This window comes from Leptopilina heterotoma, unplaced genomic scaffold (assembly GCF_015476425.1).
Source record: "Leptopilina heterotoma isolate Lh14 unplaced genomic scaffold, ASM1547642v1 Lhet_217, whole genome shotgun sequence".
NCBI lineage: Eukaryota > Metazoa > Arthropoda > Insecta > Hymenoptera > Figitidae > Leptopilina > Leptopilina heterotoma.
Window position 1 is genome coordinate 1,377,783 of NW_025110934.1, and position 26,967 is coordinate 1,404,749.

At 24.6% G+C, this 26,967-nt stretch overlaps 2 protein-coding genes across 3 annotated transcripts; both read left to right on the plus strand.

Moving 5' to 3' along the window:
* Nucleotides 1–6,823: 6,823 nt before the first annotated feature.
* LOC122501825 lies at nt 6,824–14,181 on the plus strand. Its single transcript, XM_043611588.1, has 6 exons — nt 6,824–7,796; nt 9,632–9,713; nt 10,221–10,383; nt 10,489–10,687; nt 11,889–12,080; nt 13,190–14,181. Exons 2-6 carry the CDS (start codon nt 9,652–9,654, stop codon nt 13,342–13,344), a joined length of 771 nt encoding a protein of 256 aa, XP_043467523.1. The 5' UTR covers nt 6,824–7,796; nt 9,632–9,651; the 3' UTR covers nt 13,345–14,181.
* Nucleotides 14,182–14,862: 681 nt separating this feature from the next.
* LOC122501824 lies at nt 14,863–24,485 on the plus strand. Of its 2 annotated transcripts, XM_043611587.1 has the most exons (7): nt 15,222–15,293; nt 17,126–17,175; nt 17,799–17,830; nt 18,277–18,439; nt 18,546–18,744; nt 19,863–20,054; nt 23,254–24,485. In XM_043611587.1, exons 2-7 carry the CDS (start codon nt 17,146–17,148, stop codon nt 23,406–23,408), a joined length of 771 nt encoding a protein of 256 aa, XP_043467522.1. In that variant the 5' UTR covers nt 15,222–15,293; nt 17,126–17,145; the 3' UTR covers nt 23,409–24,485. The 2 variants fall into 2 exon arrangements, with proteins under 2 accessions (XP_043467521.1, XP_043467522.1); XM_043611586.1 differs by lacking the exon at nt 17,126–17,175 and having other exon boundaries at nt 14,863–15,293; nt 17,748–17,830; nt 23,254–24,482.
* The last annotated feature ends 2,482 nt before the right edge of the window (nt 24,486–26,967 follow it).

Consider the following 26,967-nt stretch of genomic DNA (forward strand, 5'->3'; position numbering starts at 1 on the left):
TTGTTACGAATGCTAACTGTCTAAACAAAAAAATATATTATGATCATTCTTTGAATGTGAATAAAGAAAGTGAAAGAGATTTAATGTTAGATAGTAATAATTGCAATCCTCAACACCAGTTGTCTTTTACATCTGATAAATTGTCATCCATTGATATAAATACTGTTCATTTGCAAGAAAGTCAAAAAAATAATATGACTCATAAAGCTGTTTGTTCTGAACATTATCTTGGTAAAATGAATCATTTATGTCAGCATTGTGAGGCCAAACATTTTAAAGATGAGCAAATTCAGGGTAAGAAAAATTCTTATAATGACTGTTGTAGTCATGGTGGTGTAAACTTGCAATCAAAAGACTATCCACATGAATTAAGAATATTGTTAGATGGTTCACATCCTAAATCTGTTCACTTTATAAAGCATATAAGATGTTATAATAGTTCTTTTGCTTTTGCTTCATTTCATGCAAATATTGTTGACTTTAATAGTAGAAGACGAGGTCCATATTGCTTTAAAATTCAAGGTCAAATATATTATCAAATAAATAATGCATTATATCCAGAGACTGGAGTTGATCCAAATTTTGGTCAGTTGTTTATTTATGATGCTGATGATGCAGTTCAGTATAGGTTGAATTACAATGATAACTTAGATTCAGAAATTCTATATAGTATAGAAAGTGTTATGAGAACACATAATGCTTTTACCAAATCTTTTAAAATGATGAAAGAAGTTATTGATATTGAAACAGAGCTAGCTAGAGCATCTAATCAAAAAGTTCCTGAACTAAAATTATTATTTACTTTAAAAAAAGGGATGGATCGAAGAAGATATAATTTTCAGAGAGTGGATGAAGTAGCGGCTATTTTTAATACTAATTCAGAAGGAGAAGTGCCAGAGTCTTATGTAACAGTTCATAACAAAGCAACTAAAGAATTACAATTAGTAAGTAGTTTAGATCCTAATGTTGAACCTTGGATTTATCCAATTTATTATCCATATGGAGTTGAAGGTTATAATATTAATATGATTCGTAGTGATAGTCACCAAAGACGAAAGAAAGTGAGAATTTCAAGAGCTGCTTTTATTAAATATAAAATAGCAATAAGAGATAAGGAGTTCAATCCGTTCTTACATGGTGGCAGATTATTTCAACAATGGTTAGTTGATAATGCTGTTAAAAATGAAAAAGATAAACTTTCTTTTTGTGCAAATAATCAATCTCAATTGAGATGTGAAAGTTATAAAGGATTAATTGATCACATGCAAAATGTTTCCAATGAAAATGAAATGCATATTGGAAAAATGGTTATTTTACCATCTACATTTATTGGGTCCCCTCGTAATATGATGCAACAATATCAAGATGCTATGGCTATTGTTCGAAATCACGGTAAACCTGACTTGTTTATTACAATGACATGTAATCCACAATGGACAGAAATACAAGAAAATTTGTTACCAAATCAAACAGCATCTGATAGACCTGATATTGTAGCAAGAGTGTTTTCTTCAAAAGTGAACCATTTAATTGAAATTATTGTTCGTCAAAGGTTGTTTGGAGATGTTAAATCTTTTGTTTATGTAATAGAGTTTCAAAAAAGAGGATTACCGCATATTCATATGCTAGTTATATTGAAAGAAAATTCTAAAATTTTATCACCAGAAAGTGTTGATCATTTTATTTCAGCAGAAATCCCAGACGAGAATATTAATTCCACATTGCATAAAATAATAATGCAAAATAATATTCATGGACCTTGTGGAGATTGGTGTTTAGTTGATGGTAAATGTTCGAAACACTTTCCTAAAGATTTTCAAGATGACACAATAATGGGAGATAATTCCTATGTATTATACCGTAGAAGGGATACAGGCAAGACATATGAAAGACCAAATGGATATATTGTTGATAATAGACATGTTGTTCCCTATTGTCCAGTGCTTTCACAAATATTTAATTGTCATATTAACGTCGAAATTGTTTCAAGTATTAAGTCTGTTAAATATTTATATAAGTATATTTATAAAGGTCATGATGCAGCTTCTATTATTATTACAAATGTTGATGGACAAAATAGTATCGATTACAACGAGATACGTCATTATGAAGAAAACAGATATGTCGGTCCAGTTGAAGCAGTATGGAGAATTCTTAGTAAACCTTTAGCAAAAAAGAGTCACAGCGTTAATCGGTTACCTATACATTTACCAAATGAGCAGAATGTAATTATTCGTGAAGGACAAGAAAATCGTGAGATTTCCTTTCTTTTAGAAAAGAAAACAAAACTGTTAGATTATTTTGATTTGAATAAACGCGATAGCAATGCTCATCGGTATTATTATTCAGAAATTCCCGAACATTACACATGGATAAGTGATTCTCTTGAATGGCGACCAAGAAAGCGTTTTGACAATATAATAGGGAGAATATATTCTGTTAGTCCAAGTCAAATAGAATTATTTCATTTGAGATTGTTGTTGCTTACAACAAAAGGTGCTACTTCATTTAAAGATTTAAAATCAGTTGATGGAGTAATACATGAAACATTCACTTCTGCTTGTTTAGCATTAGGCTTAATAGAAGACGATCATGAGTGGGTTAGAACAATTGAAGAAGCTGCAGTATGGATGATGCCTCAGTTACTTCGTCGATTATTTGTTAGAATTTTAATACATTGTAATCCTGTTGAACCCAATGAATTGTGGGAACGATTTAAAGGTATTATGTCAGAAGATTATCGAGGAATTGAGAGTGTTGAAGCAGAAAATAAAGCTTACAGAGATATTAAAACATTATTGAGTAATGAAGGATATCGATTAACAGATTTTCAAGGATTGTTAGATATAGAAGATGAACAGAATATTTCAGAAAAAAATAATGATTATAATGTTCAAAGACACATTATTTTAGGAAATGAGAAATACATGCAATTAAATGTAAAGCAAAAAATTGTTGTTGATTATGTACTAAAATCAGTGCATGATTCTGTTACAAGTAATTGTAGGTGTATATATGTTGATGGTCCAGGTGGTTCTGGAAAAACTTTTTTATATAATACTTTGTGGCATTTATTAAGAAGTAGAGGAAAAAATGTTTGTAACATGGCATTTACAGGAATTGCTGCAACTTTATTACCTAATGGTAAAACTGTTCATAAAATATTAGGTTTACCTGTTCCTCTGTATAGTGATTCATCTTCAAGTATTAAAGTGCAATCAAAAGAAGGAACCTTTTTAAAAGGTACTGATGTATTCATTTGGGATGAAGCACCAATGGCTCCAAAATATGCTTTAGAAATTATGGATAGATTATTAAGAGATGTTATGAAATCAAATGAACCTTTTGGTGGAAAGGTATTGATTTTGGGTGGAGATTTCCGACAAACATTACCAATAAAAGAACGAGGCACAAGATCAGAAATTGTTAATTTATCAATAAAAAACAGTAAAGTTTGGAAGCATTTTAAAAAATTCAATTTATCAGAAAATATGAGAGTTTTGCCCGAAGAAACTGCATTTACAGATTTTTTATTAAAGGTTGGAAATGGTGAATTAAATGATATAAATGATAATATTGAATTGCCGGAAAAAATAATTCAAGAAGGAAATGTAGATATTGTTGACGATGTGTATGGTGATTTAATACGGGAAAATAGGTATCAAGAAATAGCAAAGTGTGCAATTTTAGCACCAAGAAATGTTGACGTTGATGAAATTAATAAAAGAGTTGTGCAATTGTTGAAAAGTGATAAAGAAAAAATTTATAAAAGTATTGACTCCACTGAAAATTGTGACAATGGTGATTTTAATGACGTGATATTACCTGAATATTTAAATGGTCTATCACCACCGGTTTTACCACCTCATGAATTACATTTAAGGATTCATAGCGTGGTGATGCTCATAAGAAATCTTAGTATCAATGAGGGTTTATGTAATGGAACAAGATTATTAATCTTAGATTTATTAAATAACGTAATTAAATGTCAAATTTTGACTGGAGATAAGTGTGGAAATATTGTCTTTTTACATCGTATAACTTTGTATTGTGAGAATGTTTATCCTTTTGTTTTTAAAAGAAGACAATTTCCTATAAAACTGGCATTTGCAATGACTATTAATAAATCCCAAGGACAAACATTCAATAAGATAGCAATTGATTTAAGGAGAGATGTTTTTAATCATGGACAATTATACGTAGCGTTATCTAGAGTACGATCATTTGATTCAGTTAAAATATATTTAGGAGACCACAGAAGCAATAAGTTAATAAAAAATTATGTTTATACTGAAGTTTTGGAACAAACTGGTGATATTGAAAATAAGTCTATTTTTGAAAGTTCATAAAAATTTGTATTCTGATCAATGAAAGATATTTATTGCAACTTATAAATTTTAAAATGTTACATTTTGTTTTCTTTTTATATTTTCTAAAAATATTTATTATTTATATACATATATATATATATATATATATATATATATATATATTTGTAAAAAAGTATTTATTTTGTACTTAGATGTGCTGTCCCATGGAGTTAACAACTGTTTTATCAGTCGACAACTAAAAAGAAAAATTTTAGTCTTCTCTTTTAATCATGCTGGCGTTGTGGGACTGAAATCGTAACAAAAGCAGCCTGTAAACGTCAAAGAACATTTCTTTACAACTATTTAATTTGTCTAAGTTAATGTTGTGTTATCATTTTTCTTCAAGACACATATTAGGTTGATTTTTAATAAAATATCATCAATTTTATGTTTTCTCATCCAAAAATTTTCCCAGTCAATTCTCCTTGAAATTTTAAATTAATTAAAATTTCAATTTGTTTGGGTACTTCCTCATTTACGGTATTTAAAAAATAAATGTTGAAAAAACTATTAGAAATACAACTTTTAATCCCTTAGTTTAAATAAACATGTTTAATTAGGGGATATTCCAGTTCAAAACAAGAAAAAACAAGGCCTTTTTAGTATATATATTATTAAAATAACTATGACATTTATTTATAAAATTCCTTTTACATATGACAAATAATTTATTTAAGATTATGCAAAAAAAAATTTTCATTTTTACTTCAAAATGGCGGCGATATACGCCATTTTCAAAAATGTCCATTTCTTATGGTAAGATCGATTTCAAACTTTCTAAAATAGATAAAACCAAAAACGAAGTGACATTCTCTTCGTTAGATATTTCTTTAGGTGTGGAACCTCAAAAAGAGGAATTTTTTCCCTTCTTTTTTAGAGTACTTTTCCTCCAAAATATGCAAAAAAGGTGTTTTTATTCAGAATTTCTCTTATAAAAAAGGGGAGTTGGAAATTTTCCAGTTTTTGAGGTTCTACTTATAGACATGATGACAATGAATCAAATGCCGTTTGATTTTTCAAAATCGCTTCATAAGAACTCGAGATATCACTCTTAAGGGGAGGTTCTCATTGCGGGGGCCAAAATAAACACAAATTTTGACAATTTTTTGCGAGGAACGGCTATGACTTAACGATGTAATTTTTTTTCTAAATAAAGATACATTCTTGAACTTTTAAAATATATATTTTATTTTCAAAAAAATGCAAAATGGCGGCCAATATGGCGCATCTAGAAAATAATGTTTTTTTAAATAGGAAAAACGGTGGGCATTCTACACTGCGCAATTTTTAGTCTAAAACAAAAACTCAAAATTTTTTATAAAGGTGACATCCTAAAGAATAGGTTATACCTAAAAAATAGTTAAAAAGTTAATAAAATGACAAAATGTCGGACACATTTTTAAAAAAGCTTCGTTTTTGCATTATTTTTCCATATTTGACCTCTTGTAAAAATCTCTTTTGTTAACAATTTTATCATATTATAGGTATAACCCCAGTAGAATTTAGTTACCTTCAATTAGCCGCAAATCCGAAGTTGATTGATTAAATAGTTTAGACGCTACGATGCCCACCAGTTTGAAAAATCTTGTTTCGAGAAAAACGCGTTTAAAGTTTGAGAAACATTTTTGTGCAATAATTGTATTCTTTGCAATTCTTTGTCTAATTTGCGTATATGATAAATATCTATAGGTATTTTGGGTCGCTCTTTACGATTCTGAGGTCAGATTTGCAAAATTTTTAAAAATTGATTCGATTTGCCTGGCATTTGTTACTCAGTGCTCGGGACGGCGATGAGTTCAAGACTCCATTAAAACGAAAATATTCTTCGGATCAAAAAATCACTATACACACATATTCTACATATATATAGCTTTAAAAAATACAATAAAAAAGAAATCAATTTTTTTGACTCCCGCAATGGGAACCTCCCCTTAACAGATCAATAAAAGACATTTTGAGATAAACGCACTTAAAGTTTTGATTGCTAAGTTTGGACAATTTTCTAAAAAAAATCATCGGATTGGCTTGAAAATCGTTACTCGGGTGTTTTTGGGGTCGCTGATTACGAATATGTTATTAGATTTTTCAAATTCAAAATAGAAAATCTAATATGGCCAACAATTTTTTTTTAAATCACCGAATTTGCTTGAAAATCGTTACTCGGGGGTTTTTGGAGTAGTAGATTACGAGTATGATAATAGATATTTGAAATTCAAAATTGATTAATTTTAAAAAATTGCCCGCCATACTGGATCCACCATTTTGAATTTTTAAAAACTGATGTCAGATTCGTAATCAATAACCACGAAAACCCCCAAGTAACGATTTTTAAGCAAATCCGATTATTTTTTAAAAAAATTGGCCGCCATATTGGATCTGCCATTTTGAATTCTAAAAATCTAATATCATATTCGTAATCAGCGACCCTAAAAACTCCCGAGCAACTATTTTGACGCAAATACACTTGATTTTTAATTTTCTCTTCCGCCATATTGGAACCGCCATTTTGAATTTCTAAAATTTGATATCTAATTTATGATCAGCAATACCAAATACATTTTTGTTTGTCATTTTACAAAATGCAAATAAGAAATCATTGAAATCATTCGATTGGGTTCTGCTTATCCGCATATAAAAGCATCTTTGACATGCCGAAGAATAAGTTAATATGCATAACTTTTGTTTTACTTCGAATTTTGCAATAAAATTTTTGGAGAGTATTCTTGACACTATAAGAAATCCAAAAATAAAAAAAATAAAAAATCAATTTTTTTTACAATTTGAACTGGAATGTCCCCTTAAAACAGTAATTTGTAGAATTCAGGTATAGAATATCATGCGGTTAAATTACTATGGAATATATTAAAATTAATTACTTTTTCATTTCTGGACTATCTTTTATGCTCAAAAATAAAAGTTCCATGTATATGTCTTTGCTTTCGATTTATCGCTTCTCGAGGTTGCTAATCGCAATTCGAGTTTCTTATTGCAAACTGATAATTTCAATATTCGATATTGCTCATGCCTTCATGTTTTTTCTTGTAGGGTGGCAGTTTTTTTTAATTTTGCACTACAGTACAGTATAGTTGTTTTTGACACAACCTAGGAACAGCATTGTGTTGCCTACATTATTGTCTCTCCATTATTTTGACTTCATATCTCGAATCTACTGTGACGTCACAAATGAAACAGTCTAATTTACTTGATGTATTTTACTTGCCCAACACTGAGTGTATGTAGCATGACCTGACATCTGGTGGAAAACCTCTAAAGTTATCCATTACTACCAGCATCTAGCGATCTTTATTATTCATAATATAAGGACTTGTGTAGTGTACCTTGACAGTATAGTGAGAAGAATCTGATTGTGTGAACCGCATGTGCATTTCTCTAGACAAAAATTTTGTAATCGACTTACATCGTAAGGTGAGTAAACAATTTGGTATATAACTATAAACAATTTCATTTAAATACGCATGATAATAATTATTAATGTTTTATTTAATTATAAACTATAATTATTTAACGTTATATTAGTATTTTACGTATCTTGAAAAACTTTGAATTATATTTTTATAATTGGCTATTTTAAATAACTAGAGGTTTAAAATATTAAAAATTAGAATCTATAATGTTTGTCAATGGTATATATTTCTAATTTATTTAAAAAATATACAACTATTTAATAAATTTATACGTTAATTTTCATATCTATACATGTAACTCAACACACATGCATATATATATATATATATGTAACTGATATACTGATATATATGTGCCTTAGTCGCAATGATTAATTCACGGCTAGATTTTTGCATATATAATTTCTATAAAGATACAGTTTTTCTAATAAATATTAAATAGACAATAACTTGATATATTAATATTACAAATAATTATATTTTGTTGGAATTATTTTTATACAGATTTTATAGATTGTCCTCTGATTTTTTATATAAATTCAAGTTTTCATTTTCGATATACTTATACTAGAAGTACTTAATTTTCAAAATTGTTCATAAATATTCCATATTTTGAAAACATCTATTTTACAAATTCTGATTATTATTTTGATAAAAATTGTGTTAAAATGTATATTTTAATAATGGAAGGGGTCATCCATGAATTATGTTTACAGTTCTGATGCTCATTTTCAACCTTTTTCACCTCTACTCATGTTATATACACTGATGTGTACATATCGACATTTTCCCTGTTGGATATCACAAATAACTTGATCTCTTTTTCTCTTGAAATATAACTAAATTGTATGAATAATCTCTTAAAATATTACAAAATGTATGAATAATTTTTAGTTATCGTTTAAATTTTATACAAAATTATTAAAACCAAATATTTTATAATATATCTAATTTTTCTTTTTTTGTTTTATAAAAAAATAAAATTTAAGAAAAACATATTATGTAATTATTTAAATTATTTTTATTCTTTAACTATTAGAAAAAGGTTTCTTATAGACTAATAATTCTTAACTAGAATTATAATTAAATTTGGTTGTATATAGTGATACAAATGAAATGATTGTTAATTCTAGAATTTTTTGAGGTTTTAGGATTTTTTAATTGAATAAATTTCAAACTAGATGGTCTTTATATTTACTGGTTTCAAACATTCAATTATATTTTTTTAAAAATAAATTAATTTACAGAGATTTTATACGATAATTATTTTTCGAAACTGATCATATATTAGTAACGTTAAATTTAATTATTTCATAATTTTTATAAATTATTTACTTCAATTCAATATTAAAAAATTTACAATATTTAATTTTTTTAAATGCTATTACTGGAAGCTAAATTATTTAAAAATGGAGTAAATTAACTCCATAAAATGCAGTTTTCTTGTGTTAATTATTGCAGGGATATATTTGATTACACTGTATAATATAATAATAATTTAACATTTATTAATATTTTATTTTTTATTCTCGTTTAAAAATTGATAAATTGATAAATAAAAAAATAAATAAAAATAAATAAAAATAAATAAATTAAATAAATTAAATAAATAAATAAATAAATAAATAATAAAATAATAATAATAATAATAATATAATTAAATAAATAAATTATTAATAATAATAAATTGATAACATTATGTCATTTTTAAAATTTAAATAATATTTTTTCAGTTGTTTTGTGGTTTTGTTTATATATTTATTTTTTATTTATTTCTTATTTGTTTAAAAAATGTTCTACATGTGAATAAAAAATATTTTTAACATTCTTTTGCAGATTCTAATATTTTTTGTAACATGGCTGTCTCATTTACCTCGTCTGAAGCAATAGAAGAAATCCAATTTTGGGATAGAACAGTGTACGTTACGTAAAACTAATGGATTTATTTTTAAATTCCATTATACATTTAAATTTTTATTTTAAAAATCATTTAAAATTAATGCATTTTTAATGCATTTTTTAATGCATTTTTTTAATGCATATTTTCGACAAGTTATTATTTATTATATAAAACACTTTTGTGATAAAAATTTGAAATTACAATGTATTAAACTTAAAAGATCAATTAAGTTTCTGAAATTTAAGAAAATTTATTTATGATGATATGAAAATTCTTTGACAGTTGAAAATTTTTCTAACTCAAAACTTTTTTTTTTGGATTAAGTATTGATTTTATACAATACTTTTTAAATTTAATTTAATTACTTTAATTTATTACTAATTTAAATTTTATTTTTACATAGATATTTATAATACCTACGTCTATACAAATTAAAGTGAATAAACTTTTAGGACATTTAGTATTCAAGTCATTTGAATAAATTGTATTGTCTTATATTTTTTTATAATATTTTTTAAATTTCAGAGAAATTATTGGTTTTGTTGAGAAGATCATTCCTAGAAAAGCAGCAGGTGCCTCCGAATTATTGAAATTCTATTTGTCAAACCAAAATGGAAAATCTATTCAATGCGTCGTTTGGGGGCCTGCAGACATTAATGCTTTGGAAGAGCATATTGTTCTACATGAGGTATATTTTTAAAGTCGTTACTGTTTGTGAAGTTTTCTATTCTTTTTTTAATTACCCACGTATTAAAAATAATTGACCAATTTATGAAATTTATTCATTTTGTAGATATTGCATATCGATGGGGCTTGGGCAAGAGTACCTTCAAAAGTTGAGTTTAATAAGGGAAATGTTCCGTTTGAACTACAATTATTTTCCAGTACAATTATCAACTCCTTGGGACAGCATTTGGTAGTTATTGAGAATGAGGATATTGAAATAGTGGATTTGCCGAATGTCATTCATTTCGATTCAACAAAAACCATTAGTAAATACAATTTACGAATAATTTTATTAAATGTGACATTATTTATTACCTATTAATTAGTTACCAAATACATTTTTTCTTATTTAGTTTTATCTGCAATTACAAATATTACAGTACTGAATTCTGTGATTAATAATGTTCAATAATTCTGTTTTACGATAATAATTTATATTTTTTTCTCAAATTAAAGTAATAATAATAATATATATATATATATATATATATATATATATATATATATATATATATATATACAGTGCCGCTTAAAAATCTTTTGCCCACACTACAGCGATTAATTAAAAAAATTAAAAGTTAAAAAAAATAAATTTGTTAATGTTGAAAAAATATTATTGCAACATTAAATTTATCAATTTTCTTTGTTTTTTTAAAGTGATTTTTAAAAAAAAATTTACTATACTTTTTAAGAATAATATGATTATTTGTTTAAAAGATTAGCTTTTTTTCAATTGTTGATAACTCAAAAACGGTTCATTTAAAAAAAATTTTTTGAAAACATAAATTTTTCATTTTTACATGTAGAATCAGAAAAAAATGAACAAAATTTTTTTTGGAAAATAATTTTTTTAACGTATTTAAAAAATTTTTTTTTTTTGCATTTTTTATATTTTTAAGTATTAATCGTAGAAATTTTCTGATTCTATATGTAAAAATGAACAATTTATGCTCTTAAAAAATTTTTTTTTAAACAAACTGTTTTTGAGTTATCAACAATTAAAAAAATTGCTATTATTTTAAACAAATGATCATATTATTCTTAAAAATTATCGTAAATTTTTTTTTAAAAAATGTGTTTTAAAGGTATTAAATCTATCCTTCAACTAATATAAATGCGATTCACATGCAATGATTTTCTAAAAAAACTGTACCACTTTAAAGAAATCAAAGAAAATTGAAAAATTTTATGTTGCAATAACATTTTTTTAAACATTAACAAATTTATTTTTTTAATTTCTGTTTTTATAGTGTTAAAGCTTAGAAAAAGAGCTTTAAGGGGAGACCTTTTTAAACTTTTGAACTTTAATACCAAACAAAATACAAAACTTTTTGTAATGTGTTTTATCGTTGAAGGGTGGGCAAAAGTTATTGCTATATTGCTATAATATATATATATATATATATATATATATATATATATATATATATATATTATTTCTGACATAATTACTTTTGTATTTAATAGGAGTGATTGCATTTCTCAAGACTAATTTTGTGGAGCAAAGGATTGGAGTAGGACAGCAAGTTGGAACGTATGGATGTGGATCCATAACAAACGGCTCCCATAAATTGGAGGTACGCATCGCGTCCTTCAGAGGAGTATCAAATTTCGAGAAAGGGCAACATGTATCTGTGACCGGAAGAATTTGTAATCAAGGTAAATTTTCGAAAGACCTTTTTGAACTTTTTAACTTTAATAATAAACAAAATACAAAACTTTTTGTAAAATGGATAATCGCTGCAGGGTGGGCAAAAGTTTAAGACCAAACAATTTCACATTTAATACTAAGTCAATTATAAAACATTATTAACTAATTACATTTATTAGGATTTAAAAATTAAGTTTTTTCCGCCTTTTTATACAGTGCAAGACGATTAAAATCAATTTTTTAGACAATCAAAAAAATTTATATAGACTTTGTGTTCATATGTACGATTTAGTAAACTCCGTAAACTGTAAATAAAATAAATAAACATTAAATAATAAATAAATAATTAAAAGTAATAAATTTAGTATATAATGTTTTTGTTTTAAATATAATCCACTTATTTATTTCTCTTTTTTAAAAATACATTAGCTTTCGCCCGACAACGTTGGGCCTCTTTAGACGAGAATTCGAAGTGGATTTTTTTCTATTTAAAAAATATATAATTTACAAAAAATTTTATTATTTTCAAAAACGCATTTTTAGCGAGAAAATTAATTGTGTATTATGCTTAAAGCATGGTTGCTGCATAATGTACTTACAACGATACATTCTGCTTGGCACGAATACATTTAACCGCACGTGTTTGCCAAGTAGAATGTATCGTTGTAAATACATTATGCGGCAACCATGCTTTAATCATAATACACAATTAATTTTCGCGCTAAAAAATGATCTTTTGAAAAAAATGAAAAATTTTTGTAACATATATATTTTTTTAAATTAAAGGAATTAATCTCCTTCAAATTCTCATATGAAGTGGCCCAACGTTGTCGGGCGACAGCTAATGTATTTGTAAAAAAGAGAAATAAATAAGTGGATTATATTTAAAACAAAAACATACTAAATTTAAATAATCCAAAAAACATTTACATTTATTATAAAAATAATAAATAATAATAAAAGAAAAATATAATTAGGAAGTACACTCTATAAACCACTGTTAATAAATTAATATTTTTTAAGATAAATTAATTTTAAGTAATTATCAATTATTTTGTTAATATCTGTAAAAAGAGGTTCCTTATATTGCAAGACCTTAACTTAATTTTTTTTACAGGTCCAAGAATACATTTACAAACAAACGACGAAAGTGATATTGACGTTGTTGATGATGCGATGATGACTTTATCAGAACTTCTTTGCGGTTTTCGGGAAATGAAAAGAATATTACAAGCAGGGGAAGAACCTTCCAATTCAAGACGAAGGGAATAAAAAAAGGAATTCATTAAATAAAATGAAATTTGCGTGACCTCGATATTTCATGTAAATATTCCAATTGAATACGAACATAGTTTTTCATTTGTTTAATTTCATTTTTCGTTTGATTAGCATTACTTATAATGCTTGTTTTTTTTATCATGAAATATCTTAATTCTTTTCTTTAATTATGTAATTTCAAATGTTTCTTTTCATTAACTTCAATCTATTTTCTTTTCATTCAACGCCTCATATTTTGATATATAGGTCTCTTAATGAAACTGTTTTGTTTAGTTATTATCATTATAAACATACTTTGTGATGTGAGAAACTTTAATTTTTTTTCAATAATGCATTCTAAAAATGAATCAAATTCGATCAAATTTATCGAAATTAAATAGATAAAAGAAATCAGCGTTTCCGCGATTGGCTGCAAGCTCTAATGCAGTCAAGTAATAATAAGCCAAATTTGATAAGACTGATATAGCATATAGACGAGAAACTAAGACTTATAATATATTACTTGTTAATGCTATTGTATTATTTACTTATAATTATTATACTTATTATTTACTATTAATTGACATATTAATTGAAGAATTCAGTCAAATTAATATGTACGTACGATCACCTGAGTTAATACCAGTCAAGTTGCAATGAATAGCTCTCGAACATTCACTACTACTTGACTGGTATTATCGCATGCTTCCACATGAAAGTCGATTTATTGAACTGATCTTCTAAATTTCTCTAAAATATTTAAGTTTATTTTATATTGATATAAGTAATGTTACATCTTATCATGTTATAGAATTTGTGATAGAAACGAATGGTGATGAAAATTATTATGCATATATGTAAAATTGTCAAACAAGACAATTATTTTCTACACAAAGAATTTACACATTTGTTTATAGAATAGGTTTACTAAATAAAATAATTATATTCTGATTTTTGAATTAATTTTCATTTTATGCATTTATAATTTCATATATGTGCAAGCGTGAATATATATTTCAAATATAATACTCTAATGTTTATTAACTCTTTAGCTCTATGATTTGTCAAACGTCTCAGGACAATGTTAAACGTTGCAAAGAATAATATTTTTAATTTAATTGAGGTTTTTCTCGTCCGAAAATTCTCCCAGTCAATTTTCTTTGAAATTTTAAATTAATTAATATTTCAATTTGTTTGGGTGCTTCCTCATTTACCGTACTTCAAAAATAAATGTTGAAAAAACTATTAGAAATACAACTTTTTAACGCTTTAATTAAAAAATATAAATTTAAATTAACATATTTAATTAAAACAGTAATTTGTAGAATTCAGGTATACTAATATCGTGTAGTTAAATTACTATGGAATATATTAAAATTAATTACTTTTTTATTTCTGTACTATCTTTTATGCTCAAAAATAAAAGTTGGTGCCATCAATTCAACATGAATTAAATTCCATGTATATGTCTTTGCTCTCGATTTATCGCTTCTCGAGATTGCTAATCGCAATTCGAGTTTCTTATTGCAAACTGATAACTTCAATATTCGATATTGCTCATGCCTTCATGTTTTTTCTTGTAGGGTGGCAGTTTTTTTTAATTTTGCACTACAGTACAGTATAGTTGTTTTTGACACAACCTAGGAACAGCATTGTGTTGCCTACATTATTGTCTCTCCATTATTTTGACTTCATATCTCGAATCTACTGTGACGTCACAAATGAAACAGTCTAATTTACTTGATGTATTTTACTTGCCCAACACTGAGTGTATGTAGCATGACCTGACATCTGGTGGAAAACCTCTAAAGTTATCCATTACTACCAGCATCTAGCGATCTTTATTATTCATAATATAAGGACTTGTGTAGTGTACCTTGACAGTATAGTGAGAAGAATCTGATTGTGTGAACCGCATGTGCATTTCTCTAGACAAAAATTTTGTAATCGACTTACATCGTAAGGTGAGTAAACAATTTGGTATATAACTATAAACAATTTCATTTAAATACGCATGATAATAATTATTAATGTTTTATTTAATTATAAACTATAATTATTTAACGTTATATTAGTATTTTACGTATCTTGAAAAACTTTGAATTATATTTTTATAATTGGCTATTTTAAATAACTAGAGGTTTAAAATATTAAAAATTAGAATCTATAATGTTTGTCAATGGTATATATTTCTAATTTATTTAAAAAATATACAACTATTTAATAAATTTATACGTTAATTTTCATATCTATACATGTAACTCAACACACATGCATATATATATATATATATGTAACTGATATACTGATATATATGTGCCTTAGTCGCAATGATTAATTCACGGCTAGATTTTTGCATATATAATTTCTATAAAGATACAGTTTTTCTAATAAATATTAAATAGACAATAACTTGATATATTAATATTACAAATAATTATATTTTGTTGGAATTATTTTTATACAGATTTTATAGATTGTCCTCTGATTTTTTATATAAATTCAAGTTTTCATTTTCGATATACTTATACTAGAAGTACTTAATTTTCAAAATTGTTCATAAATATTCCATATTTTGAAAACATCTATTTTACAAATTCTGATTATTATTTTGATAAAAATTGTGTTAAAATGTATATTCTAATAATGGAAGGGGTCATCCATGAATTATGTTTACAGTTCTGATGCTCATTTTCAACCTTTTTCACCTCTACTCATGTTATATACACTGATGTGTACATATCGACATTTTCCCTGTTGGATATCACAAATAACTTGATCTCTTTTTCTCTTGAAATATAACTAAATTGTATGAATAATCTCTTAAAATATTACAAAATGTATGAATAATTTTTAGTTATCGTTTAAATTTTATACAAAATTATTAAAACCAAATATTTTATAATATATCTAATTTTTCTTTTTTTGTTTTATAAAAAAATAAAATTTAAGAAAAACATATTATGTAATTATTTAAATTATTTTTATTCTTTAACTATTAGAAAAAGGTTTCTTATAGACTAATAATTCTTAACTAGAATTATAATTAAATTTGGTTGTATATAGTGATACAAATGAAATGATTGTTAATTCTAGAATTTTTTGAGGTTTTAGGATTTTTTAATTGAATAAATTTCAAACTAGATGGTCTTTATATTTACTGGTTTCAAACATTCAATTATATTTTTTTAAAAATAAATTAATTTACAGAGATTTTATACGATAATTATTTTTCGAAACTGATCATATATTAGTAACGTTAAATTTAATTATTTCATAATTTTTATAAATTATTTACTTCAATTCAATATTAAAAAATTTACAATATTTAATTTTTTTAAATGCTATTACTGGAAGCTAAATTATTTAAAAATGGAGTAAATTAACTCCATAAAATGCAGTTTTCTTGTGTTAATTATTGCAGGGATATATTTGATTACACTGTATAATATAATAATAATTTAACATTTATTAATATTTTATTTTTTATTCTCGTTTAAAAATTGATAAATTGATAAATAAAAAAATAAATAAAAATAAATAAAAATAAATAAATTAAATAAATTAAATAAATAAATAAATAAATAAATAATAAAATAATAATAATAATAATATAATTAAATAAATAAATTATTAATAATAATAAATTGATAACATTATGTCATTTTTAAAATTTAAATAATATTTTTTCAGTTGTTTTGTGGTTTTGTTTATATATTTATTTTTTATTTATTTCTTATTTGTTTAAAAAATGTTCTACATGTGAATAAAAAATATTTTTAACATTCTTTTGCAGATTCTAATATTTTTTGTAACATGGCTGTCTCATTTACCTCGTCTGAAGCAATATTTAATTTTTGTAAATGCTATTACTGGAAACTAAATTATTTATAAATTCAGTTTTCTTGACTCAATTATTGCTCTCTAAATCTGAATTAGTAGAAAGTTACTAATGAAATGACGAAAAGTCTTCCATCAAATGATTTAGTAATAATTTTACTAATAAATAGTGAAATTTTATTAATTATTAGTAGATTTTACTAATTGATTAGTAGAATTCTACTAAAACATTAGTAAAATATTACTAAAGATTGGTAATATTCTACTAATTGAAAAGGGGAAAAGTCTTCCATGAAAAGTACTAAAAATTAGTAAAATTTTACTGTTTCTTGGTAGAATTCTACTAATTCAGATATGCAGGGATATTTAATTACATTGTATAATATAATAATTTAACTTTTATTAATATTTTACTTTTTATTTTCGTTTAATATAAAAATTGAAAACATTATGTTATTTTAAAAAATTGAATTAATATTTTTTTAGTTGTTTTGTGAAATTGTTTATACATTTATTTTTTATTTGTTTAGAAAATGTTCTACATGTGAATAAAAAATATTTTCAACATTCTCTTGCAGATTCTTAAAATTTTTTGTAACATGGCTGTCTCGTTTACCTCGTCCGAAGAAATAGAAGAAATCCAATTTTGGGATAGAACAGTGTACGTTACGTAAAACTAATCGATTTATTCTTAAATTCCAGTATACATTAAAATTTTTATATTAAAAATCATTTAAAATTAAAGCATTTTATTTTTCGACAAGTTATTATTTGTTATATAAAACACTTTTATGATAAAAATTTGAAATTACAACGCATTTTTAAAATAAAAAGATCAATTAAGTTTCTAAAATTTTAGAAAATTTATTTTTGATGTTATGCAAAATTTTTGACTGTTGAAAAGTTTCCTAACTCAAAACTTTATTTTTTTGGACTAAGTATTGATTTTACACAATATATTTTAATTGCAATTGAATTACTTTAATTAATTACAAATTTAAATTTTATTTTTACACAGATTTTTATAATATATACGTTTATACAAATTAAACTAAATACTTTTATGACATTAAGTCTTATATTTTTTTCATATTTTTTAAATTTCAGAGAAATTATTGGTTCTGTTGAGAATATCATTCCTAGAAAAGCGACAGGTGCCACTGAATTATTGAAATTCTATCTGTCAAACCAAAATGGAAAATATATTCAATGCGTCGTTTGGGGGCCTACAGACATTAATGCTTTGGAAGATCATATTGTTCTACATGAGGTATATTATTCAAGTCGTTTCTGTTTGTGACGTTTTTATTTTATTCTTTTAATTACCCACGTATTAAAAATAATTTTCCATTTTATTAACTTTATTCATTTTGTAGATATTGCATATCGATGGGGCTTGGGCAAGAGTGCCTTCAAGAGTTGAGTTTAATAAGGGAAATGTTCCTTTTGAACTACAATTATTTTCCAGTACAATTATCAACTCCTTAGGACAGCATTTGGTAGCTATTGAGAATCAGGATTTTGAAATAGTGGATTTGCCGAATGTCATTCATTTCGATTCAACAAAAACTATTAGTAAATACATTTTACGAATAATTTTATTAAATGTGACATTTCTTACCTATTAATTAGTTATCGAATAAATTTTTTATTATTTAGTTTTATCTTCAATTACAAATATTACAGTACTAAATTTAGTGATTAATAATGTTCAATAATTCTGTTTTACGATAATAATTTATATTTTTTTCTCAAATTAAAGTAATAATAATATATATATACAGTGCCGCTTAAAAATCTTTTGCCCACCCTACAGCGATTAAAAATTTTACAAAAAGTTTTGAATTTTGTTTATTATTAAAGTTAGAAAGTTCAAAATGGTCTCCTCTTAAAAAAAAAACTTTTTTAAGAACATAAATTGTTTATTTTTACATGTAGAATCAAAAAAAATATAGAAAATTTTTTTAACGTATTTTTTGAAAACAAATTTTTTGCATTTTTTATATTTTTAAGTATTAATCGTAGAAATTTGCAACTTTTACTTACCACAACAAAGAAATAAATTTTTAATCATTTTTATTTAATTATTTTCAACTCAGAAATTGTTTAAATAACTTTTGATCAGTTTACAAACAATAAAATTAATTATATTATCAAAAGTTATTTAAATAATTTATTAGTTGAAAATAATTACATATATACGATAATAAATTTATATTTTTGTTGTCGTAAGTAAGAGTTGCAAATTTCTACAATTAATATTTAAAAATATAAGGAATGCAAGAAATTTTTTTTTAAAAATACGTTAAAAAAATTTTTTCTAAAAAAAATATTGTATATTTTTTTATACACTTGCTGCTTACTATACTATTATATATAACTGCGATTTACATGCGATGATTTTCTAAAAAACTGCACCACTTTTAAAAAAACAAAAAAAATTAAAATATTTTATATTGCAATAACATTTTTTAAACATTAACAAATCTATTTTTTTAATTTCTGTTTTTTTATAATATTAAAGCTTAGGAAAAGAGCTTTAAGAGGAAACCTTTTTAAACTTTTGAACTTTAATAATAAACAAAGTACAAAACTTTTTGTAATGTTTTATCGCTGAAGGGTGGGCAAAAGTTATTGAGCGGTACTATATATATATATATTATTTCTGACATAATTACTTTTGTATTTAATAGGAGTGATTGCATTTCTCAAGACTAATTTTGTGAAGCAAAGGATTGGAGTAGGACAGCAATTTGGAACGTATGGATGTGGATCCATAACAAACGGTTCCCATAAATTGGAGGTACGCATCGCGTCCTTCAGAGGAGTATCAAATTTCGAGAAAGGGCAACATGTATCTGTGACCGGAAGAATTTGTAATCAAGGTAAATTTTAGAAAGACCTTTTTGAACTTTTTAACTTTAATAATAAACAAAATACAAAACTTTTTGTAAACTGGTTAATCGCTGTAGGGTGGGCAAAAGTTATTGAGCGGCACTGTAATAATAAATAATAATCTTTAAGAAAAAAAAAATTGTTATTGTTTTTTTTTTTTTTTAATAATCTTTAAGACCAAACAATTTCCAGGGTTGCCAAGCTTTTGCTCATTTCAAATTCCGTGACTTTTCCAGGTTTTCCAGGTTAAAAAATGGAATTTTTCCAGGTTTTTAAAACTACATTTGTTGACAACAAAAATTAAATTTTGCTTTTCCCTGATTTTCCCTTGAACTTCACACAAAATTCTTACTTCTCCTTGACTTAATAAAAATATTCTCATTCAGTTTAAAAATTATTACTCAGAAAAATGTTCTATTGCTTCTTTTTTAAATAAATATTTAATCATTATTATTTTTCCATAAGAATTAAAATTCTTGAAAACATTCAAATTCAAACCTTTTTAAAATTAAAAAATTTTTAAAAATTGTTATAATAATTGAAGCTTTTTGTGCAGAAATCCGTATAAGTTCATTTTTTTCGAAAATCACTTTTTTATTGAAAATTTAACTTTAAATGAAGCTTTTCAATCTGGTAAAATATTACATAAGTGACTAAACTCTAAACCCTTTAAAAAAATAATTAAAATATCATTTTGTGCAGAAACAGCACAAGTCCATGATAAGTTTTATATTTATTTGTGATATTCTTGACGTATTTTAATACTTTATATTAAACAGTTTATATTATAAATAAAAACACTCATGGGAAGCAAAAAGTGACAGTGGTGACAGAATTATTTTAAAATTAGAAAAAATTGAAAATTTGTTAAATTTATTCTTAAAACAATTTTATTATTTATAAAATGTTACTAAAATTTATCCAAATTTAATATTTTAAATAAATGTTATTAAATATTTCATAAAACTTTGATATTTCACTGGATTTAATAAATTTTCTGTGTTTTTCATTTCATTTTGTGCAGAAACAGCATAAGTCTAAATGTTAATTTATTTTTTTAAATTTTATATTAAATAGATAATTAATCAATCATATTGGATTTTCTAACTTATAGGTTAGTAGAATATATAGCAAAAAGCCAAATTAAAAAAAATCTTAACATTTACGAGAAAAACAGTTTTTATTGATTCCTGAACAATTTCGAATTATGGACTTATGCTGTTTCTGCACAAAACGCTTCAATTAAAAATTAAATATATATTAGAAAATAAAAACACCAAATAATTTCAAACAAGTTCCAATAAAATTTTTAAAAAAATTAAACCGACACAATTTTTGGTTAAAAGTATGAAAAATTCAAACTTTCAAAGATTATAATTTGAAACCTTTTAAAAATTCAATTATTTCTAAAAATTCACGCTATAATACTTTCTCTTTAAATTTTAATTAGTAAAATTGTTTACTAATTGGAATTAGTTACTGACATTTTGCTTTTGAATTAGTAAATTTTACTATTAAATTAGTAGAAACGACTATGTATTGATAAAATCTGCTATAATTCAAAAACATAAAGTCAGTCACTAACTCAAATTTAGAAAGTTTAATATTCAATTATTATCCAAAATTTTAACTGAAATGCATATTTAAATAAATTTTTAATAGAAAATTCTTCGAGAATTCAATTATTTAAATACAAAAATAAATAATTTATTGAATAATTGAATGTTTTTTAAAATTGAACTTTCATAAAGAATTTTGCAACAAATTTTTAAATAATTAAAATTCTTTTGACGAATTTTAAGAAAATTTTTGACAATAGTTTCATTTTTGGAGCAATTAAATTAAAATTGTATTAAAAATAATTGAATCTCTGTAAAAAAATTTGATTGAATTGAAAAAAGGTTTTGAAAATAATTGACATTTTGCCAAGAATTTAATTAAATTTTTTGAAAATAATTGAATTCTTTACATAATTTTATTAAATTTTTTTAGAATTGATTTTTTTAAAGAATTTTATTACGAACTTTTAAAAAAAATTAAAATATTTCAACAAATTTAACTAAGATTGTGATGACAATAATTCAAATCGTATAAAGAATTTTATCAGAGTTTTTGAAAATAATTGAATTCTCTCGAAGAATTTCATTAAAATTTTTTCAAAATATTTGAATATTGTTGAGAAAGTTTATTAAAATTGTATTGAAAATAATTGAATTCTTGAAAAGAATTTATAAACAAATTTTTAAATAATTCATATTCTTTCGAGGAATTTTAAGAAATTTTTTAAAAATAATTATATTTTGTTATTTAAACATTCGATTATATTTTAATTTCTGCGATGACTTTTATTGCTTTTTAAAATAATTGAATTCTTCAGGCGAATTTTAATAATATATTTCTTTTTAAAATAAGTGAATTCATTTGTGAAATTTTATTGAAATAGTAGATTTGAAAAATAATTGAATTTTGATAAATTATTGAAATTAATTAAATTTATGGGAAAAATTTTATTAAAATTATTTTGAAAAAAATTGAATTGTTAAAAAGAATTTCATTAAAATTTTTAAAAATAATTTAATTCTTTTAAGAAATTTAATTAAAAATTTATTGCTAATAATACTTAAATTATAATCAATAAATTGTAGGAAGGATGTTTAAAATAATTGAATTTCTTTGATAAATGTTAATAAAAATTTTAAGAATAATTACAATTTTCGAGATATTTCATTGTTTTCAGGTTGCATGGCAACCCTGATTTCACATTTAATACTAAGTCAATTATAAAAAATTATTAACTAATTACATTTAATAGGATTTAAAAATTAGGCTTTTTCCGACTTTTTATGCAGTGCAAGACGACTAAAAACAATTTTTTAGACAATCAACAAAATTTGTACAGATTTTGTGTTCATATATACGATTCAGTAAACTCTGTAAACTGTAACTAAAATAAATAAAAATAAATAAACATTAAAGAATAAACAAAAATAAAATAAATAATAAAAAATAATAATAAAAAAAACATAATTAGCAAGCACACTCTATAAACCATTGTTAATAAGTTAATATTTTTTAAGATAAATTAATTTTAAGTAATTATCAATTACTTTGTCAATATCTGTTAAAGGAGATTCCTTATATTACAAGACTTTTGAATAACGGTGAAAAAAAAACATAATTTTCTTACAGGTCCAAGAATATTTTTACAAACAGACGACGAAAGTGATATTGAGCTTGTTGATGATGCGATAATGACTTTACCAGAACTTCTTAGCGGTTTTCGAGAAATGAGAAGAATATTCCAAGCCGGGGAAGAACCTTCCAATTTAAGACGAAGGGAATAAAAAAGGAATTCGTTGAATAAAATGAAATTTGCGTGACCTCGATATTTCATGTAAACATTCCAATTGAATACGGACATAGTTTTTCATTTGTTTAATTTCATTTTTCGTTTGATTAGCATTACTTATAATGCTTGTTTTTTTATCATAAAATATCTTAATTCTTTTCTTTAATTATATAATTTCAAATGTTTCTTTTCATTAACTTCAATCTATTTTCTTTTCAATCAACGCCTCATATTTTGATATGTAGGTCTCTTAATGAAACTGTTTTGTTTAGTTAATATCATTATAAACATACTTTGTGATGTGAGAGACTTCAATTTTTTTTCAATAATGCATTCTAAAAATGAATCAAGTCGATCAAATATATCGAAATTAAATAGATAAAAGAAATCAGCGTTTCCGCGATTGGCTGCAAGCTCTAATGCAGTCAAGTAATAATAAGCCAAATTTGATAAGACTGATATAGCATATAGACGAGAAACTAAGACTTATAATATATTACTTGTTAATGCTATTGTATTATTTACTTATAATTATTATACTTATTATTTACTATTAATTGACATATTAATTGAAGAATTCAGTCAAATTAATATGTACGTGCGATCACCTGAGTTAATACCAGTCAAGTTGCAATGAATAGCTCTCGAACATTCACTACTACTTGACTGGTATTATCGCATGCTTCCACATGAAAATCGATTTATTGAACTGATCTTCTAAATTTCTTTAAAATATTTAAGTTTATTTTATATTGATATAAGTAATGTTACATCTTATCATGTTATAGAATTTGTGATAGAAACGAATGGTGATGAAAATTATTATGCATATATGTAAAATTGTCAAGCAAGACAATAATTTTCTACACAAAGAATTTTCACGTGTCTTTAAAGAATAGGTTTACTAAATAAAATAATTATATTCTGAATTTGAATTAATTTTCATTTCATGCATTTATAATTTCATATATGTGCAAGCGTGAATATATATTTTTAATATAATACTGTAATGTTTATTAACTCTGTAGCTCTATGATTTATCAAACGTTAAATTTAATAAATTCAAGAAAAGTTCAAGATAACACACTTTTTTAAATTGTCAAGTCTTATGTTAATAAATATTAAAATATGGAATAATAAACAGGGAAAGAAAATTCGGTTATTTTAAAATATTTAATTATCACAATAGTTGTAACAGATGATATGGGCACAATTTCATTTCATAATAGTTGTTCAAGTTGAAATGATGTAATGGGCGCGCGTAGCGCGCAAAGTTAGTTCTAGTATCATGTTATTTGAGTTTCCCCAATTCTTATTTATTATTTAAGATTTAAATAAATTTAATCTTTTTTCTTTTTTAGGGTTCCGTACACCATAGGTGTACTGACGGAACCCTTATGAAATCACTCGTGTGTCCGTCCCAGCTACGCAAAATGGGCTGTCCCCCCCCTTAACTTTTACAAATCTCAACCTAGTGAGCTGAAATTCGGTAGGGATCATCAGTTTTAAGTGCAGATTACAGGAAAAATATAGCGAACCTGATTGGTGGAGATATTTGGGAACTAGAAGGGAAAGAAATTGAATTTTTTTGAAAAAATTGCAAAAAATGACCCTGTCCCCCCCTTAACTTCTACAAATCTCAACCTGGTGAGTTGAAATTCAGTAGGGATCTTCAGTTTTAAGTGTAGATTACAGGAAAAATATAGCGAACCCGATTGACAAACATATTTGCAAAATAGGAGGGAAAGAAATTCAATTTTTTCGAAAAAAATGCTAAAAATGACCCTGTCCCCCCCCTTAACTTTTACAAATCTCAACATTATGAGCTAAAATTCGGTAGGGATCTTAAGTTTCAAGTGTAGATTACAGGAAAAATATAGCGAACTCGATTGACGGACATATTTGCGAACTAGGAGGGAAAGAAATTCAATTTTTTTGAAAAAATTACAAAAAATGACTCTGTTCCTGCGGTTAACTTTTACAAATCTCAACCTAGTGAGCTGAAATTCGGTAGAGATCTTCAGTTTCAAATGCAGATTACATGAAAAATATAGCGAACCCGATTGACGGACATATTTGCGAACTAGGAGTAGTGTTGCACGTCAAGCCGATATGTTCGTTTGGCTTGTAGTATTTTGTTCGAATGACAAGAAATTGAAACGACAAACTTCTCGCTCATTCAATTGTTTATTCAACATTTAATGTTGTGTCAAGACTCAAGATTCTTGACAAGATTCTGATTATTTCAAAATCTGTCAAAATATTATCAAAATACTGTGAAAAATATTTCAGACTATTGAAAAATGGAAAACGAATCACAAGGAACTTCTTTAGAGTAAATTAGTTTTTTTAATGTTGTATTGATTAAATTTTGAAACATTTTTAAATTTATATTAATTTTTAATTATGGAAACTAAAAACACTTTTCATTTTTACATTACATTCTTATTTCTATTCTTGTATTTTTATCTTTTGAATTTTGAATTTAATTTACACATCCAAGTATTTTCTAACCTGTTATTTTATATGTCTTTATTTATTCTTTTTAAAAGCATTGTAATTTTTAACCTGTATGTAATTACACAGTGATCAAAATCAGAAAGAAGACACTGTTCACCAAAGTAAGCGTCGAAGACTGAATAAAAAACCTTTAGATGAATCTTTTGAATTTTATTTTGATGAGGAAAGGGTGAAATGGGCAAAATGTAAAATGTGTTCTTTGAAAGATTTAGAAAATGCGAAACCTATTAAGATGAAGAATAGCAATACAACCGGAATCAAACGCCATCTAAAAAAGGCACATCCAGATGTATTTAAAGACACTTATGTTGAGGACACTGAAAATGTAATTTTTTAGTTTGAATAATATTTAATTATATAACCTTTGATTAAGAAATCATTTAAGTAAATTTTTTATTTATAATTATAATTTATTTGTTTATTATATTATATAACATTTATTTTCGTAATTAATTATTTTATTAGAATATTTTTAATAATTCTTTCTATTAAAAGTGTTTATAAATAATTAATTATTTAATCTATTATTAACATCATGATATATTTACACATGAAATAATAAAAAATGAAAAATATAACCGAGAAATATAAACAAATATAACTAAAAAAATAAATACTAAAAATATATTTACTATTAAATATTACTAAAATATAAATAATAATTAGGTGTTTCAACAAGAAAAACTGGACGAGATGTTAGTGGATTGGGTGGCGATAAAATATCTCCCGTTTCGATTCTTCGATGACGATACAACACAAAAATTGTTCTGCTTTATGAATCCCTTGGCTAAAATTCCTAAACGTAATCGTTTAAAAAGTATGGTTGTAGACAGGTTTTCGAAAATGCAATTGAGTCTTCAAAAAATCTTTCAAAACAATAAATCTAAAATGTCATTCACTATGGATGGTTGGACTGCAATTACTCATCGTGGATATAACGGAATAACGTGTCATTTTATTGACGATGATTGGATATTGCACTCAATTGTAATTGATTTTTGTCCTTGTTATGGTGCTCATTCTGGGAAGGATTT

Bases quoted from the DNA above. Each gene is read 5' to 3' on its own strand.
- LOC122501824 (XM_043611586.1), top strand. From the start codon at position 15,246: ATGTGCATTTCTCTAGACAAAAATTTTGTAATCGACTTACATCGTAAG. The intron at 15,294-17,747 runs GTGAGTAAACAA...ATTCTCTTGCAG, and splicing joins TAATCGACTTACATCGTAAG to ATTCTTAAAATTTTTTGTAA. The intron at 18,440-18,545 runs GTATATTATTCA...TTCATTTTGTAG, and splicing joins ATCATATTGTTCTACATGAG to ATATTGCATATCGATGGGGC.
- LOC122501825 (XM_043611588.1), top strand. From the start codon at position 9,652: ATGGCTGTCTCATTTACCTCGTCTGAAGCAATAGAAGAAATCCAATTT. The intron at 9,714-10,220 runs GTACGTTACGTA...TTTAAATTTCAG, and splicing joins CAATTTTGGGATAGAACAGT to AGAAATTATTGGTTTTGTTG. The intron at 12,081-13,189 runs GTAAATTTTCGA...TTTTTTTTACAG, and splicing joins CGGAAGAATTTGTAATCAAG to GTCCAAGAATACATTTACAA.